The sequence below is a fragment of the Neodiprion virginianus genome, chromosome 3 (genome assembly GCF_021901495.1).
Source record: "Neodiprion virginianus isolate iyNeoVirg1 chromosome 3, iyNeoVirg1.1, whole genome shotgun sequence".
NCBI lineage: Eukaryota > Metazoa > Arthropoda > Insecta > Hymenoptera > Diprionidae > Neodiprion > Neodiprion virginianus.
The window spans coordinates 4,573,495-4,592,541 of record NC_060879.1 but is presented as its reverse complement, the minus strand read 5'-3'; the positions used below and the strand labels follow the sequence as shown (position 1 = coordinate 4,592,541).

The 19,047-nt window shown below is 36.0% G+C and overlaps 1 protein-coding gene across 1 annotated transcript in view; it reads left to right on the top strand.

Annotated features, from left to right (window-relative positions):
- LOC124300658 (26S proteasome non-ATPase regulatory subunit 1) overlaps positions 1-19,047 on the top strand; it is a 66,209-nt gene that overhangs the window by 3,169 nt on the left and 43,993 nt on the right. Inside the window, exons 7-10 of the mRNA XM_046754957.1 lie at positions 9-261; positions 724-912; positions 5,682-5,897; positions 6,803-6,867. Of these exons, the coding sequence (XP_046610913.1) occupies positions 9-261; positions 724-912; positions 5,682-5,897; positions 6,803-6,867 (723 nt within the window). The remainder of the gene's footprint in view (positions 1-8; positions 262-723; positions 913-5,681; positions 5,898-6,802; positions 6,868-19,047) is intronic.

The following is a 19,047-nucleotide window of genomic DNA, read 5'->3' as shown; positions in this document are numbered from 1 at the left end:
GTTTTCAGTGACAACTTGGAGTGGTTGGCTCGCGCCACAAATTGGGCCAAGTTAACAGCCACGGCGTCATTGGGTGTTATACACAGAGGCCATGAACAGGAAGCTCTGGCTTTGATGCAGTCTTATTTACCACGTGAGACTGGCGCCGGTGCCGGATACTCGGAAGGAGGTGGACTCTACGCGTTGGGATTAATTCACGCCAACCATGGAGCAACCATCACCGATTATCTCCTCGGCCAGCTGAAGGATGCACAAAATGAAGTAAGATTTTCGTTCAAATGACTAACTAGTCATATTATCATAGGGTTTTAAATTTCATAGCTGAATTTGTAAAGATTTCAGCATATAAAACTGACAAAAAATACAGCAATGACCGCGATAAAAATGTTCGTTTTGATTTGAAAACCAGGCTTATATGAATAAATGCTAATTTATTGCAATGTTTATTTATATTTTCGAGCTTTTTACCTGAATTTTAAATGAATCGACGTTTTTAGTTTAGAAATATGGGTTATTTGTGTTCTCACATTATATTCTATTACCAATAGGTACATTCTTTTTACCAAGACTAGGCTGAGAATCAGTTCTAATTGATTCTATTCACACATTTACACGTATAATACCCGTTACATAATTCTTTTTCAAGAATAATCCACCACTCTAATGTACAAGTGCAAGAAACGAGAGTTCTGTGAATCTAACGAATTGTACTTTATTGCAAAGATGGTGCGTCACGGCGGCTGCCTTGGACTTGGACTTGCGGCAATGGGTTCCCACAGACAAGACGTCTACGAACAGCTTAAGTTCAATCTGTATCAAGACGACGCTGTGACTGGCGAAGCTGCTGGTATCGCCATGGGGATGGTTATGCTTGGCTCAAAGTCTACTCAGGCTATCCACGACATGGTGGTGGTGAGTGTTAGAGCAATAACTTTATACTATTGGAACCGAGGGTGAAATTAAATCAGGATGGATTGGAACGAATTTTAATCTTTGTGAAATACTTCAGAGAACATTCAACAAATACGTTAAATTTTTTGGACGATTTTAGACAGCCGTACCTTGTCCCCCGTTTGGTCTATAGATTCATAACTCGATTCATTTCTAAGATTGTCCATAATGAAACATATACGAGGTAGAAACTTTTACGCGTAATCTTCTTTCGTAATGTCAATACGAAGCTAAATTCTGTTTCCTTCCGTTTTGACGTTTGCCCAAAATTTTGCTCATCTCGAGTAATGATCAATCCACCGAACTCCTAATCAATTTATTCGATTTTTTTTTTTATTATGCTCCTTGTGTTTAGGAACAAACAGATCGAGTTTGACATTAACAAAAACTTTGAGTTCATTTTCATGAGATGTTTTCGGTGTTTTCAGAAATCACGGTGCAGGTTTAATAATTGGATTCGCGAATAACGGCGAACAGCCGAAGTGCTCGATTCTCAAGGGAGTCTCTATTCTGTCCCCTCTTTTTGCCTCCATTCTTTCCGTTCTTTCCGTTCTTTCTATCCTTATCCATAATGGCATCCCCATTGGGTTTAACATCCCGTAAAGTCGTGATATAAAGAATAACCGTTTTCCCGTTCGTTTTTTTCCACGTCTCGTTTCTGCATCGTGAAGGTAGAAAAGGTTTTATATAGTTATAATACAAATATGTTGAAGAATTTCTTGACCTTATCTTTAATTATGTGTAGACTTTCTCGGTTTCGAAGGTCAATAAAGGAGGGAAGTCGAAATTTTTTTACGTTCTGATCCTTCTCAGAACATAGATTAGATGTTGATCATAATTTTAATATTAATAATACAACCCCGCGAAAAGAAATATAAAGAAAAGATTAGTCTTGGAAATGTGCAACATCGTTTGTGACAAAAATACTGTCAATCTCAAATCAGACACTGAATCCGCCATGATGATCGATTAGCGATCCACCTTCATCTTTCGCTTTCTTCCATCAGGTAGTTACGACGTTCGATTGTTTACGTCATTATTGTTTAATAATTCTTATATAATGTCGCCAAAAGAATCTGATAAACCTTAGCTCTCCTTCAGTGTGGGTAAGCTTTTAAATTTAGCAAATTATTGATTACATTGGATGTGAGTGTTAACAATAATCTTGTCATTCACTAAATGATGGATGACTTGGCCGCTATTTGGCTTTGATTGATTGATGGATACCACCGATTTGCTATGAATTGGTAACTTGAATTTTTCTTTTTTTCTTTTGTTTTCCATTCTTTTTGAAAAATTTCACCGCGGTTTTTCGCGTATCCAATGTAAGTTTGATCGTATTCAATTTATAGAACAATATTTATCTATAACTAAATTCCTTTCTTTATCTCAATCAATAAATAATATTTTACTTTTCCGAGGAGGTCCCTCGTCAGGGCCAGAACGAGAATAAATGTTGACCCCCCCCCCCCCCCCCCCCCCCCCCCCCCTCCCATTATTGACCTTCGGCACAGAGAAAGTTTACAAATAATATATACGTACACATAAGAAAGTACCAAAAACGTTAAAGATTCCGAATATATAAGTTTACTCTGGTCTTTGCTTTCCGACCGTTTCAGTAAATCTAAATAAATCCCCCCGTCCAGTAGCTCGTGTGTTTCAAAAAATAATTTTTACTGCTACGTCTTTTTTTTTGTATTATATAACACAAAATTGGTTTGTATGGAGTTTTGCGATCTTTTGTTTAACCTTTTATCATTATTCATAAATCATTCAATGATTAGAAAAAAAAAAAGGAAAGAAAACAATCTCCTCACAAACATTACAATTCAATAAAGTTGCGTTGTTTGTATAATATTGTATTTCATTGCCGTCTCTGGAGAATACATGCGTAACGATGAAAATGATGACGATATAAACGAAGAGGATAGGGTGGCATAAAATATGAAGAATATATAGCGTATAAGGTATATATGGGATAGGGCCTTTTTCACGCGGGCGTAATTTATTCTTGTCATATCAACCAGGCGAATTTCCCGGTCGGTGTCAGATATTCGCAAAGGGTACGATCCGCCCTGTAACCGTGGCATATGTCGCGAATATATATCTCTGACAAATGGACCGTTTTCAAACGATCCATTGGCTTCTCCTTTTCGTCCCATCTGCTATTTGCCATTTTTACCATCATCATTATTGTTATTATTATTCTGCGGAAAAAAACATAGAAATAGGAAGAAGTTGATTCTTTTTTTTTTTGTTTTTCTTTTTCTTTTCCGTTTTTTTTTTCGGCTCTTTCTCGGTCGTCGAACTGATCAATAAAATACGTACGGCAAGTTTTCTTTTTTTTTTTCTTTTTATTCCGCCAACATTGTAGAAACAGTTTTGACTTCGTCGAAGTTAGTTCCCCCCCCCCCCCCTTTCTTTTTTATCGTTAATATATCACATTGTTTTGATGCACCGACGTTCCGAACGAACTTCATTCTCGTTTAGCGATACATTGATCAAATGTTCCTAATTGAATTGAAAAAATGCGGAAAATGAAAAATCCTCTGATGCATGCAGTGTAGTGCAAAAACAAAAAAAAAAAAAAAACAAAAAACAAAAGGAAAACGTGCACCGAGAGGAAAATTGAGAGAATTCTGGCCAGCGTCCAACAGGGTTTTACGTCTATAGTTAGATCAAGCGTAGGCAGCAGGACGTGCATCGTCCTCGTCGAAAAGTCCGTGTCTGCTAAACTAGAGGGTCGGAAAATTCATCGATTCATTACTTTATCGATTTTCGATATCAGAGAGGCAACCAGTAAGGGAAGAGGAGAATCCGCGTCTCTACTTTATACGTAAATAATAGAGCGTCTACATGTTCGAAAACTTTTCGCCTACGCGAGTAGCTAAATTGTACACCTATTTTGCGACGCACCGAAAGCTCCGCCCCAAAAGCAAAAAGTTACCGAAAGCTCGCCGTATTTTATCGAGTATAAGCCGACGGACTAGAAATCGACGATCGATAATCGGGTCTTGTAACTTGTTACTTTCGATCTATTAGATTTAACCCCAAGCCTTTATACTGTTTGATTTCGGGTTTCGAGGAGATTGGTTTACCCAAAAATCGATACTTTTCATTAATCTTGGAACGAGATATGAAAATAAAAAATACGGGAATGGTCAACGGAAGTTTAGATATCGATACTTCACTTAGAATCTGTTATTAGTTAGTTAGTTAGAAACTGATGCATAATTTCAAACGATTGAAAAGAAGTTCACCAAATAACTTTATAGAAATATGATAATATAGGTGTTCTCCCCCTTTTTTTTTTTTGCTCTACAAAAATCGTATCGTTTGAAAAAATTTTCGTGGATTCGTTTCTGTTCAATTTACTTTCTTGCAAAGAAAAATAATAATAATAATAATAACTTCCGTGTAAAAGCAGAAATAATCAACAATGTGTAGGGATAGATTGAATTTCAGAAACAGCGTGTGCAGGCTTAATTGGTATGACCCGTCGTTTGAAACTCTCGCTTGTGACCTCAGTTAGTTGGGATAAACCCAGGCGAGGCAGGCCTAAACGTTTAGAGAGGGGTTGAATTTACCCCGGAGACTTGATTGTCATTCTGACTTTCCCGTTTTGCCTTCGAAACGAGAATTGAGGAAATGTGCGACGTACGAATAACAAGAGTCCAGCGAAAATGTTGATAAAAAATAAAAGTCGTAGCATCAGAATTTTAAATAGATATCGAAGTATATCGAAGCTGGTTGAATAGAATGTTAATTTTCTTAAATCTTTCCTTTTTACGTAGAAGGAACATGTTATAAAGTTCAGGTTTAGGCATTTTTGTGGATCATCGTTTGGGATTTCGTTTTCCAATGGATCGTCTACGAATTGCTTGAAATTAATTTCTTCATCACTTTAATACCATAGTCAATAAAGCGTATGGTTATTTTTTCGTCAAATGAAGTATCGCAATCATCTGTTTTGTGGAAAATTCATTAACAAACAAACTGTAATGATCTGTAATTGATAAAAATTGGACACATAAACGATGGTATTAAATTTTTGTGTTGAAATAAATACAAATATACCTAGGATATATCGCTTTAAAATCTGAACACAACTCTATCGTCATTAGTTACAGATTTTTTCAGTTAATCCTTTGCCTATTTTTTATTCATTGTTTTTTCTTTTCGCATCGACAACATTTTTTTTGCATTTCTCGCTCTCTCCTATCACTTACGTATAACCGTTTTACTCTAGGGCTAACCTCGTGTCTCGTTAGATAAAACATTCCAATTTTATTATTGCGTAGTTATAGCACTTGAGGTGAGACTCGGTCGATCCTTGGGGGCCACTGTCGTCACTTTATACGATTACCTATTCGATACGGAAACTGCTCCCTTGGCTCTGATATACATTTACGAAACGAATTCTCGAATTTAATCGAATTAAATATCCTAATATAGTAAATTATTAAGATCCGTTTGCTATTTTGAATGATATTTAGAAAAATTGTGTAAAATTAGATTTATAGTATTTTTGTTTCTGTTTTTTTTTCTTCAAGAGAAACATGTGTTCTTAATTTTAGCAATTATCGGTAAAGTGATAAAAATATGGATGTGTAATATGATGAGTTAACTATTCAGTTGATAACAAAAAAAATTATTTTTTATTTTATTCTTATCTCTAGTTTAATTGTCAATTGAGCTTAAATTCAGTTGTCTTGTTTTTTTCTTTACAGTACGCGCACGAGACGCAGCATGAGAAAATACTGCGTGGTCTTGCCGTCGGTATCGCATTCACGATGTACGGTAGACTGGAGGAAGCCGATCCGCTCATCGCATCGTCGACCGCCGATAAGGATCCAATCCTCCGAAGAAGCGGTATGTACACCCTTGCGATGGCCTACTGCGGAACAGGAAACAACCAGGCAATACGGAAGCTTTTACACGTCGCGGTGAGTGCAGTTCGAAAGTTTTATTACTCCGCGAACAAGGGGGAATAAAGGAAGAGGGAAAAAATTATTTCTCGTCAACTATATCGCGCACATCTCGGTATAGCAGCTGTAATACTCCTTCGTACTTTTACGCCTCGCAACGCTTTGGGCCGTTATTCTTGGTGCTTGGAAGAAGAAAGGTGAAAGAAAAAAGATCTCGAGAGTTTCATCATCCGGTTTCGCCAATTCGTTTGATAAATGTCTCCGCATTCCGAACCCCGGTGGTCTAAAATTCTGAAAAAAATCAAGCAGATGCGAACCGATGGCAAAAAATAAAGCACCAAACTACGTGATGATCCGTTGATAATCTTGGGAATTATAGCTTTTTGAAATTTCTGCTTCGCCGCCATTTTGTTTGAACGAATCCACATGTAACTTTGCACGAAGAGAAGATTCTCGACAGCTGAAAGAAAATGATGTCACCTCTTTTCTTCGCGAAGTAATTACTTTCGACGATGGAGGCGTTTGAAAGAAGAAAGGCGAAGAAAAAGATTTCGAAAGTTCCGTCATCCGGTTTCTCCAATTCGATTGATAAATGACTCCGCATTTTGAACCCTCGTGATCTAGAATTCTGAAAAAAATCAGGCATACGCGAACCAGTGGCAAGAAATGGAGTACCAAATTGCGCGATGATTCGTTGATAATTCTGGAAATTGGAGCTTTTTTACAACTTCACCTTCGCCGCCATTTTGTTCTAACGAATCTACAACTTTGCACGAGAAAGAGAACGATGTCACGTTTTTTGTTCACGAAGTAATTAATTTCGACAATTTCGCGATCCAATATATAACATTTAAACTTACGTAATGGTCATCGGAGTCGATTTCAACTTTCAAATTTATCGGTTTTTTGCTTCTATTTGTCAGGTTTCCGACGTCAACGACGATGTAAGGCGAGCCGCTGTCACTGGTTTGGGATTTCTGCTGTTCCGGTGAGTCGAGCTTGTTTCACAAAATTTAAACAAACGATTATTCATTATCTTCTACTAATATTTCTGTGGTGCTAAATGTGACCCTCATTATTTGGCATCACTTGTAACCCTAATCGCGTTGATTCTTTTCAACGTAAAAACGAAGAAAGAATTATCTGACCGCATCAGGAATACATTTATTTCCAACTAAACGTGGCTGATATCAATTATCCATATAAAACGGCCGATGCTGTTCCCGAGTATCAACAGACTGCTTTTGTTTCGCGTAATAATTGCAAGCCCCGAATCGTACGTGTGTATGGGTATATTTGCATAGATACGCTTCTGCCAATATTCGAACATCGACACAAGGTGGCTGGGTAATGAAATTACTCGCGGCTGCTTAATTAATCGGTATCTATCTATTGCTACATTCTATATTCACTCCACAAAAGCTCGCTGCTTACTCATTGCTACCCCCTACCCCCCACCCCAACATTCAAATTTTCACGTCGATAAATTTTCATGTTTAAATTAATTGAACGACGAATCTAATTTTTTGCTTGATATTTAAATATTCTTACATTTCGCCGATTCTGTAAGTTCTGCGCGGTTGAGGAAATGAAAAAAAAATAAAAATAAAAATCATTTCTTTACATTTGTATCCTTTGATTTTCATTACGAGGGTGAAAGAAAATATTCGATTTTGATTCCTGCGTTGAATGGGATATTTTGCGAACGATAAATCGTCGTTTTTCTTTATCGCGTTCTTATATTTATCTAATCGGAGTCGACGCGAAATTTCAGCCATTATACGGGTACATTTACTTTTCACTTTAAACGATTTCGCAATATATTATATATATAATCGTTTAAAGTGAAAAGTAAATGTACCTGTATAATGGATATATATGTATACACGTATTGCGTATATTGATCGGTTTAAATGATGCAGAAATTTCTGCACGGGAAAGCGTTTGAAACCAGAAAGTCGTAGAGCCGGAAATCTGAGTTCAATTTGAAACCTCTGGTATCTTGAGAGGGCTGCCGAGAAAAACTCTCGCCGCGTTAGTTATTATTATATGCCTATAGAGATATTGAGGGCAGTATTACGGAGGTGGAAACGAAAAATGGATCTAATGGTTCGAAGAAAACGAAGTACCCACGTTTCTTGAATGGAATAAAAAGAAAGAATAAAAAAAAAAAAATATAAAACATTACACACATAACCTCTCTATCTCGTCTTCGGTTTGTTTTTATACTGCTATTATTATTTAATCGTCTTTTTTATCGTTAGACTCGAAGTATAATAATTATCTATCAGATTTTCTTTTATTAAATATTATACATTGGGATGTGTCCGAAACGTTTTTTTTTGTTATTTTTTTTTCCGTGAATGAGGCTAGTTTCTGAACATTTCTTATCATTTACGAATCGACGAAAAGATGTTGCGCGATTCTTTTTTCATACTTTATTTTTTCTTGTTCGTTTCTTTTTTTATTTTATTTCTCTTCCACCATCACCTCAGACAAAAATTGCATCGACCGTGGTGAAAAAAAAATTTCAAATGTAAAAGAAAATTCTGGTTTTTTGTAAATATCGAAACGTGACTTTTTTTTTATGCGAAAAAAAAGTAATTATTGATAAATTTTTATCTACAAAAATCGCCCGAATATAATTAATGTAAATATGAAAGAATGAACTGTATTGTTAAATATTTAGGAAGTTAACGTGTAATAAATTTTTTTTCATCGATTGCGCTCGTACAAATTTTTTCGGGCAATTCGAGGCTCGCTGTTTTCAAAATTCTGATAAAAAAAAAAAAAAATCTTAGGCCGTATTTTCGAGACTGTATTGTCGTATCCACGAATCTCTGGCGAATCGTATTAAAGAAATATCCAGGAAAAAGAAGGTCTACGGAGATCAGAGAAGGGAACGTCCGTCCAAGTTGACAAAGAAATCTCTGCGGGCTACATACGTATGTATATATTTATGTATATACATATAGCCGAGAATTATTTATACCTGAAAAGCGCCAACAAATCTTGTCTCATTCTTCGGCCTCTGCCAAACGCGGCTTGCAGGTTCCTCTGTCTCCTAGCTTTTTCCTTTCATCCCTTCGGCCGTCGCTCGCGATAACTTTGCCGATTTTTTCCATCCTTTCACCCCGACTTCCTCCCTCCCGCCCCTTTCTTTTTTTTTTTTTTTATTACTTTTCTTTCCTCTCTTTCTTTTACACGTACATCGATATCGCCGACCGGCTGTACAAACTCCCGGGGAAAAGTGTAACAAGGAGAAACAAAAGGGATGCATAATACATACATATATATATATATATTTTGTGTATATATATATATATATGTGGGTGAAAGAAAAAGAAATTTAGGAAAGAGCCCTTCATATATATAGACGAGACTTGTAAACGACATGTGAAACTTGATCGATTATTCAATTATTGAATAAAAAAAAATTTTGAAGAAAACCAAAAATGGTGAGGTTCAAACGTTGGTTGGGTTCGCATGGAATTCCCCATACATATATATCAGAGTGAGCCAAAAAAACTAACCTATGGAATCTATGGTCTTAATTAAAAGGACCTATTTACTGAGAAAAATATTATTCCGTTTGGTAAAATTTTTAGCTCAATTTTGAAAGGTGTCGCTGGCCGTTTTAAATTTCCCATTTAAATAACATACGTATAATTTTTTTTTCATTATAAATGTTGTAACTTTTGAATCGTTTGAGATAAAAAAAATTTTCAAGGCATATTCTTGTAAGGCGTGAAATTTTCTAAAAAAAAGTCCCTGGAGTTGATTTCTTAGACTCCAAATTCGTATACTTACGGGCGGTGAAAGTCGAAGAAAAGCGGAAATATGCGGTATAGCGTTAATACAAAATTATAATCGAACTTTAACGAAAAATGAAGAACGAAAACAATTTATTCTGCAATTAGTGCAATTACATCGCCAGCAATATCCTAATTGTAACAAACAAAGTTTTATCAACGATTAAAAAGAATATTAATGTTTGAAAGTGAAATAAAAAATAAATAAATGAGTTAAAACTCTACTCCTTTGACGAATATAGTTTATAAACAACATCTTTCACACACCTTATTTCATTTTAGTCAAAGTTTTTTCATTTAGTATGGATATTTTCAATCGCAGAGCCCTAAAACTGCATATTTCTGTTTTTCTTCGACCTTCACGGCCCGTAAGTATGCGAATTTTTGAGTCTAGAAAATCAACTCCAGAGTCTTTTTTTAGAGAATATAATGCCATACAAGAATGTGTCTTGAAAATTTTTTTATTTCAAACGGTTCAAAAGTTGCAGTATTTTTAACGAAAAAAAAAAAATGTTCCGCGCGTCATTTAAATGGGAAATTTAAAACGGCCAGCGACACCTTTTAAAATTGAGCCAAATATTTTTCCGAACGGGAGAATTTTTTTCTCAGTAAATACGGTCTTTTTAAGACCACAGATTCGATAGGTTAGTTTTTTCGTCTCACCCTAAAACATATAACGTATGTCTAGTAAAACGTTGATTCATTTTTACATAAAAATTTTTGCCCTCAATGATACGTCGACCGTATTTCCCTGCAATGCCGCAAACTTGAGCCCATTCACCACGTGTTACATGCGTATAGCGTAGAATTCGGACTTACCCAAATGTGCCCGAGTAAACACGCGTGTTTTACTGTGTGCGTTTGCAATTAAATTAACATAATCGTTTCCCTCGATCCCCAACCACCGCAAAGGTATAAGGGATTCCTGCATCCCCATGCCGTACATGCCAGCATTATACCGACTGTATAAATTACGTCATTACGCCACATATATTTGCACAGGTGTGCTTAACCGATGATTATTATTATAATAGACGGCTTTGGTGCAGCGTAATCGTTATCATATAATAATAATGATGATTATAACAACAACAACAGTAATAATAACATCCAGTTATGATATACACACTGTTGAAAAAATTTACACTTAACATTACGTTCAACAGCAGGTCCGCTTTATGTTTAAATCATTTGTTACACTTTAAAACACATTTAAAACACATAAATTGTCATGTCTATGTTTAATTTGTACTTTGTACTTTTCTTTCGCTTGGTAATACATTTGAAAAAAAAAAAATGGTTAAATCGATCAAAAAATTTTAGTGCACCCGCTGGGACATTTTTTCTTTTCCAAACGCGTACGCCGTAAATTTGAATCGAAAAAAACTTCGCACAGGCACGTAATTTGCGTTGTTCGATTTGTCGAATGTTTTTTGGTTTTTTGAGGGGAGGGGGCGAAAGTCGACAACGCTTGTATTACTTGTACGAAGGGGCATGTTTTGCCGTCAGGAAATTTGTCTTTCAACGAATGTATATAATCACGAGTGACGTTTTAGCGACGTCTGATTTTTTTCATTGTATACTCGTATGTATATTACCTATCAAAAGTATACTCGTCGGTTAATTGCCATTAATTACATCGACGGATAAATACCTGCCCCATATATTCGTCTCTGTCACCCTCGTTTACGATCTCGCTTATTAAATCGTTCGATCGTTACGCGACCGACGACGACGACGTTACTTTTATGTTTACTCTGACCAACGTGGTGTGCCTTGTTCACCGATTCTCTTATCGTAACCTACCTACACGTTTACTCGGCGAGGATATATTCGAACGGTGTAGAAGAATGGTAACAAAAAATAAAAAATAAATAAAAATAACCGTAACGATATGAATCGAGAAACCAAAAAAAAAAAAAAAAAAAATTCGAAAGAATTATCATCGATCTGAAATATTTCAGTCACGCGTCGTTTCGAACGTCAAGTGTTACGTTTTTTCTTTTTTTTTTTTTTTCTCTACTACAGGCACACGCTACAATTTATTCCGAAACGTGCTTCCTCTTCCGAACGGGATGTAAAGAAACGAAAAACAAAAAAAACAAAAAAAAAAAAAAAATAAAAAAAAAAAAAGAACGAAAGAAAGAAACAAAAAAGAGGGGGGAGGTGGGACGGAGAAAAGATGAATAGTGGAAAAAGGAACGAGGACGGGAGGAGAACGATAAGGCGACGCGGGTCAGAATTTGAGCCACGAAATGTCCGGCATGAGATATGTAAACGGATAAATGGTGGCGTCTGCGTCTTTTTGACAATCGTAAAATGACGGAGCAAGTTGAGTCCGGTCACGACTGAGGATACTCGGAAAGTCATCTCGAGTACTGCGATAGGATGGTAGGAGGAGGAGGAGGAGGAGTATGGCTATCCGGTCGCCCTACTGAATTAATTTACATTTATCCCTCAATTAAAGCACTGATTAAAACCGCCGTAGCAACTAGATCTTGCCACTCGTCTCTCTCCAGATTAGGTCGGCTCGAGTTAGGTTGCCGAGGTTTCGTCGCACGCTGCAGGGTTGCAGGGTCAGGTTAGTTTGCTCTTTAGGAGTCCTGTAATCCCACTACGGTATTGGGCTATATCTTATAATCTCATCTGCCTACCGTCTCCGATCTTGTTTAACTTAACCGTCGTAACGTCTGAAATTGTAACGCGAGTTTGCGACACCTGTCTTCAAAACTCGTTTCTTTTTTCGACGACAACCTAACGCCGATGAAATAGGAATTATACATGTGTGTATATATATATTAGACTGGGCCAAAAAATGGACAATTTTTTTTTTTTTTTTTTTTGAAAAATATATTGAGAATATCATTCAGTATGGCAAAAAAAAAAAAATTTCATGAAATTTTAAGCCCTTAATATTAACTTTAAGAGGTCTATCATCGCTATTTTTGATTTTTAGTAATAATTTGATGTTTTACGTCAGAACTGTCGAAATATTGAAGTGAAAAAATTTATGTTCACTTATCCCTTTATAAAATTAAATTCCCTACAAAAAAGGTCTGATTATAGATTTTTGTCAGACAAGCCGTTTCCGAGTAATTAAGCTTAATAAATTGATATAATTTGTCGATTTGATTTTTTTAATTTGGTATTTTGTGACTAACGAATCAATGAATGTATGAAAAAGATCATGACAGATTCTTAAAGGAAATTTAATGTTCTACAAAAAAGTTCTCTTAATATTTTTGCCTCAATTTAATTTTTCAAAAGTTATTCTCAATTAAAATTGAAGAAAAAATTGAAATTTCAAGTTAAAAAAGTCAAATCGAGAAATTATATCAATTTATTAAGCTTAATTACTCGGAAACGGCTTGTCTGCCAAAAATCTATAATCAGACCTTTTTTGTAGGGAATTTAATTTTATAAAGGGATAAGTGAACATAAATTTTTTCACTTCAATATTTCGACAGTTCTGACGTAAAACATCAAATTATTACTAAAAATCAAAAATAGCGATGATAGACCTCTTAAAGTTAATATTAAGGGCTTAAAATTTCATGAAATTTTTTTTTTTTGCCATACTGAATGATATTCTCAATATATTTTTCAAAAAAAAAATAGTCAATTTTTTTGGCCCAGTCTAATATATATATATATATATTTCTTTTTTTTTTTTTGTTTCGTTCTTAAATTCGGAATGTATGGAATAAAATTGAATACGACGCTGGAATTGAAGTGTATAGAATGGTTTTGCCTTTAATAACGAGCTTAGACGAATCTCAGAGATTTTTCTATCCCGAATCCGAATTCGTTTGAAAAACTTTTCTGGTATCTACAGTTTCTTTGTAAATTGCCTTCGAAGTAACGAAATATGCCGAATTGTCAGCATTATTCGATAGGCTTTAATTTTGAAACGCAGAAGGCTAGATATCCTAAAGAAAATTGGAAATGCAGCTTGATCCTTCCGCAAGTTTTTCGCGTACATTCTTAATCCCGATTTATACAGACAATATGCCAAGAAAAAATATGTTTCTAGCATCTTTTAACACGTTGTAAGTTGACAACGGGTTATGCTAGAGATTTTGAATGACTCTCAAAATTTATCTCAACGTCGACCCTTTGCTTTAAGCCTTAGTTGAAGCCTCTTGCATATTTTGCTTTCCAGTTACAGGCTATTAAAAAAAATATATCAAAACAGTATATTTTCTTTCCATGACTTTCTTCGAATCTGCGTTTACAAACTTTTACAAGGAATTTCACCACGTCAGCCGATTAAGAATAACTTTGAGTTACAGTGTAAAAAATGGTGACGCCAAAATTGCGCGAAATTGAGTCATGTGGAATACCATGTAGTAAAATTTTTGTGCAGGTCAAATTAGACGTTCGGTATCGGTTAGTGTTAGAATTAACTATACGGTAGTCCTAACGGCGCTTTCTTACTTTCTCTCACATTTTCGGTATTTCAATAATTCACGTTGAGCGAACACGATCCTGTCCAACAGTTAGAATTTTTCTTCTTCTTCTCCTCAAATAAGAAACATGAACTAATGTTCGGGTCAGTTGCGTGTAGCAATTTTCATTTCTCCACACGATGTTGCCTAAGCTTAATTGGCAGCCGTAAATTCGCAATCCCTTCCTTCCTAACTCGGATATAAATATTTTATCAAATTAGAGCACCGTGGTTATTCAGAAACAAAGAGAGGCAGAGAGAATTTCGACGGTGTAAAAATAATGCGAGATGCGAAGCAAGGAAAAACGGTTTTGACCCGCGGTGCGCGAAACTTACGTAACGTGAGGTTCTTGAGACCGACGGGACTCCCTCAGGATGTCGCGGAATGGTCGTGGATCTTGCACGTTAAGACGGAGGGATGAATGGGGGAGGTTGATACTCGGGACATTAAGGAAATTGAGTTCAACTCTCGGGATACGTGACGACGAATGTCGCCCACTCAGCTCTGCACGGTTATATTCTTACGTTCCGGAACCAACTTCCATCCTTCCATCCTTCCATCCTTCCTTCCTTCCTTCCACGTCCAAGATTTCGCTACACGGTCGCTGACGATCGTTTGCGGTAGAATTTCACCAATTTTCTCTTACTAAACCGCGATTCCCTTTCCCTCATTCACCTTCGCGTTTCTCCCGACAAATATCACCCCATTTTTCACCCTTGTTTCATCGCTGATCCCCAACGGATATTCGTCAAGGACGAACAGCCTGAGCTTCTTTTTATTCTTCTCCACTCAGCTGGTTCTAGTTTATACTTATTGCTGCGCCACCGGTCACGTTTTCTTCTAGCCTTCGTCTTGTTTGAACTCGGGGGAAAAAGTCACGGTGTTAGAAAAATTTGCAGAAATCGGTACCGGTGCGATTAATCGGTTAATCGGTTGATTGGGTATTTCGATAAAAATAGATTTTTAACTGATTTAATCGTTCTTTGATCGAAATAGTTGACCGATCGGTTAATCGATGCTTTCGATCAGTCGCTTTTACGATTAATCGATCAATCGACGATTTCTTACAAAGTTTTTTTTTTTTTTTTTTCTCGCGAAACGCAGAATTCAGAAGAACAATTTTTTTTTCATGTGCTCTGTCCAATGACCGTTGAATAGATCGTAAACGTATAATTAATTCAGATTTTGTTAGGTGAGAAATTATAATTTGATTCGGGGAATTAACCTTCCTTGTGAAGATTTGCTTTTTCCACTTTTTTTTTTCCCCTACACTTTTTCAAAGTGTTCTAGGTTTTCAAGAAATTTGAACAAATTTTAAGTTTCTTCTTGAAGTGTTATCCATATTGCCCCAAAAGTTGGCGGACCGGAAAGTTTTAAAGTATTGTAAAAAAAAAAAAATTGATATTCAGAAATCGACTGTAACACAAAAGATCCTACGACCCACACGGAGGTTTAAAACTTGGGGTTAAAAGTTAAATTTTGTTCGATTATTTTCAGTAGCCACCATGTTAAAGTTTCTAATAACGTTGATTGAAGTTTATAAAGAAACACATTTTTGAATGAAATGTCGTTGAATTTTTGCTCGTCCTTAAAAAGTTCTAGAGTTCTCCTTCAATGCTTTTTTGTGTTCTTGAAAAATTCTATTTTTAAACTATGCCGCGAACGATATATGCATTTGTTTGACATAAAAATTCGTTTCCTGTTTTACGAGACTATCGGTAAAATAGGAAAGTTCGAATCGAATCGCAAGTTCGACACACCGAGAGAAATTTATAGTTTCGGTTACCGCTCGGTCCTCGATTATTTTCATTTTTTACCAGAATCGACAAAATACAGTTCCAGGTAGAAAATGAAAATTAGTTAATAAAATGAATAAATAAAAATAAATAAAATGAAGAGGTAAACTCACGCGATAGCGATTTAATCGTTGTCACCTTCCATGTAAAATCTATTCCCGCCGTACCTCGAGAAGGGATCGATTCGACGTCTAAGGCGAGAAATCTAACGAGATAAGCCTTATCTACAGTCGCAAAAGCTGCAAGCAAGCACGTCTGTCTGCCTCTCCTCGCGTTCTCATCCAAGTCTCCGGAATGAGGGGGTGTTTAATGACGCGAATCGATAGAACATTGTGAACGCCTTTGCCCGAGGAATTTGCGGCCTTGGCTATTTAGGCTAGTTAGGTATACCAGGTAGATTGGGAAAACGGCCAGGGGGTTTTCCTCGATAAGGATAGATTACGGACAGATAATATTACGGGCCCTTTGCGCTCATCGTTTAACACCGTTATACGTGAAATTAACATCCGTTCAATTTCGGAAGAAGGTTTATCGGTAGGTATACGGATTTGTTCGTACACGTACGATGCGCTGAGAAAAATCCCATTTTTTTTTTTTTTACAGTAACTAGAATAATTCAGGAAAAAAAGGTAAGTGAGACCGCGGGTTAGAAGTTACACCTTTTACAGAAAAAATTAAACTTCGCACAATGTATAAATACGTATTCATCCCTAATTGACGTGGCGTTTAGGTTTACTGTCAAATATAATACTATTTTTGCGACAGAACTAATTGAATATCGAAAATCGTTCTTGAGATATGCATTTTTTTTTATTTTTTTTTTTATATTTTCCCGTGGTTGAAAGAGGAAGTTAACCCTATTCTTTACCTTCGCAATAAAACAACGCAACAAGTGTGATTACGAATAATGATCTTTATTTATTAAAAGTAACGAACACTTGATATTTGAAGAAAACTAAGCTTAATTCGATCAGAAACAAATCATTTTCTTCGTTTTACTCCTGAATCGAAAAGAAAATCGATTTTTATACGGACAGAGTTTCTTTTTATTTTATTTTTCTTACCACAAGAAGCCATCTTAAAAATACCGCGTGATTTTTTTTTTTTTTTTTTTTTTTTTTAGGGAATTCCATACTTTTTCCTCCAACCTCTACAAGAGACTGTACGCGGGGATTTTGGGTAAAACTTGTTAAAAGTTTCGCCCCCTCCCCCCCCCCCCCCCCGACCTTCTCATCTCGGAGGAAATAAAAAGTTGCTGATCATCGGTTTCGGTTATCGAAGATACCGCGCGATATCTGCGAAAGAACGAACTCGATACATATTGTATGTACATACATACATATATATGTACGAGTATATATATATATATTTATCTATGTGTGTGTGTCACGCTCGTGATCTGCACCATCCGAATCCCCGTACGAACACTCATATGTCACGCGTTACACTTAGTATACGGTTTGTATCCCATCGGCTTATGGAATTCTTCGAGCCCGATGAAAAGGCTTGGAAAACTCTTGTCGCTTTTCTTTTAAGTTTGTTTTTTTTGTTTCTTTTTTTTTTTTTTTTTTTCACTTTTTTATTTATATATTTCCTTTCGTGTAATTTTATTCTTTTATCACTTATCGCTTTGGAACTTTGCGGCCATCGCGTTCGTTTCAGTTTATATTACGTCTGTGACGTCCGACAAAGCGGCGAGTTTTTTTTTTTTTTTTTTTTTTTTTTTTTTCGTCCCATTCATTTTCGATATCTATCATATACGGCTTATATATCGTACTTACAATAACATTCCGTTGATGTCGTAAAACTTTTACGAGCTTATTATATTTGTCCACAGATTTCTATTTTCTTCTCTCTCCTTTTTTTTTTTTTTTTTTTAATTTTCTTTTTCGTTTCCTCGCTTGATCGACAACTACGAAAGTTCCTCTCCCCCCCCCCCCCCCCCCCTCCTGTCCGCATATTCGACCATCTGACTGGGATATTTTTCATCGTACTGGCGAAATTTGATTTCTTCTTTGGTTCTCTTCTTTTTTTTCACTCTCCATATTATTGTTTTCTTTAGCGTTGTCCTTTTTCCCGACAAGAATCGAAATCTCACACCAACGATAAGGAAAAATTTCCTTCAATTCAATCACACGAAACTAGCGCGCCAGAGTTTGTAAATTGTAAAAATATGTATATATTTTTTTAATGTTTTTTTTTTTTTTTTTTTTCTTACATATTCAATCGACAATTTCACATTTCATTCTGCAAGAAAATATCAGGCAACAGCGATCGTAACGAGAAAGAATAGTAACGGATACCAGAGTTTCCGGTAACGGCTAGAAAATCGATTTTCATTTCGTATCTAGAACTGTATTTTTCGATTGTGGTAAAAAATGAAAATCGTTGTGGAGAAAAAATTTTTTTGTTCTTTAATTCGTAAACGATGACTATTTTTTTTTTTTTTCTTTTAACATCCTCTCACCCCTCCCGAAAATGTCCCTCAATCTCTCCCCCACCCCCATTAAATCGTCACACGGGTTAATTTTCAGCCCCTTTTAACCGCGCGACGATTATATTAAACCAGGTGTTATTGAACGGTCGCGTTTTAACCGCGTGAGTGACACATTATCGCAACTTTGTACAGGGTATACACATTATTAAACTGTACACTAGGTTATTATAGGCAGGGTATAATAGGAACGGTTGGTGACGCAGTTAACCATTCAGTATCGCGTATTATGTCATCTCCTATCGTGCGATGAACACGTTTATACAACGTGTCGGTGTTAATGATTCGCCCACGCGTTTCTTCCTTGTGTCGACACAATCTTTAACCACGTATTCGTATTGCTTGTACGTTTGCTTTATACGCGGGCTGGCTGCTGGAATAATGAAAGTTTCGCGATAATTCGCGTGTCGTGACGAATTCCGCAGTCATTTTTTTCATCCATAATCATAATTGTGTATTTATTTTCCAACGTTATTTTCAAACTTTATTTATTTTACAATTGTCACGTTTTTACTAATTTTTATTTATTTTATTTTTTTTTTTTTGCTTCTCGGTTTCGAACGAGTTTGGTTGGTTTTTAATTTATAAAAATTAATGCTGTTAATCGAATTCGCTTAT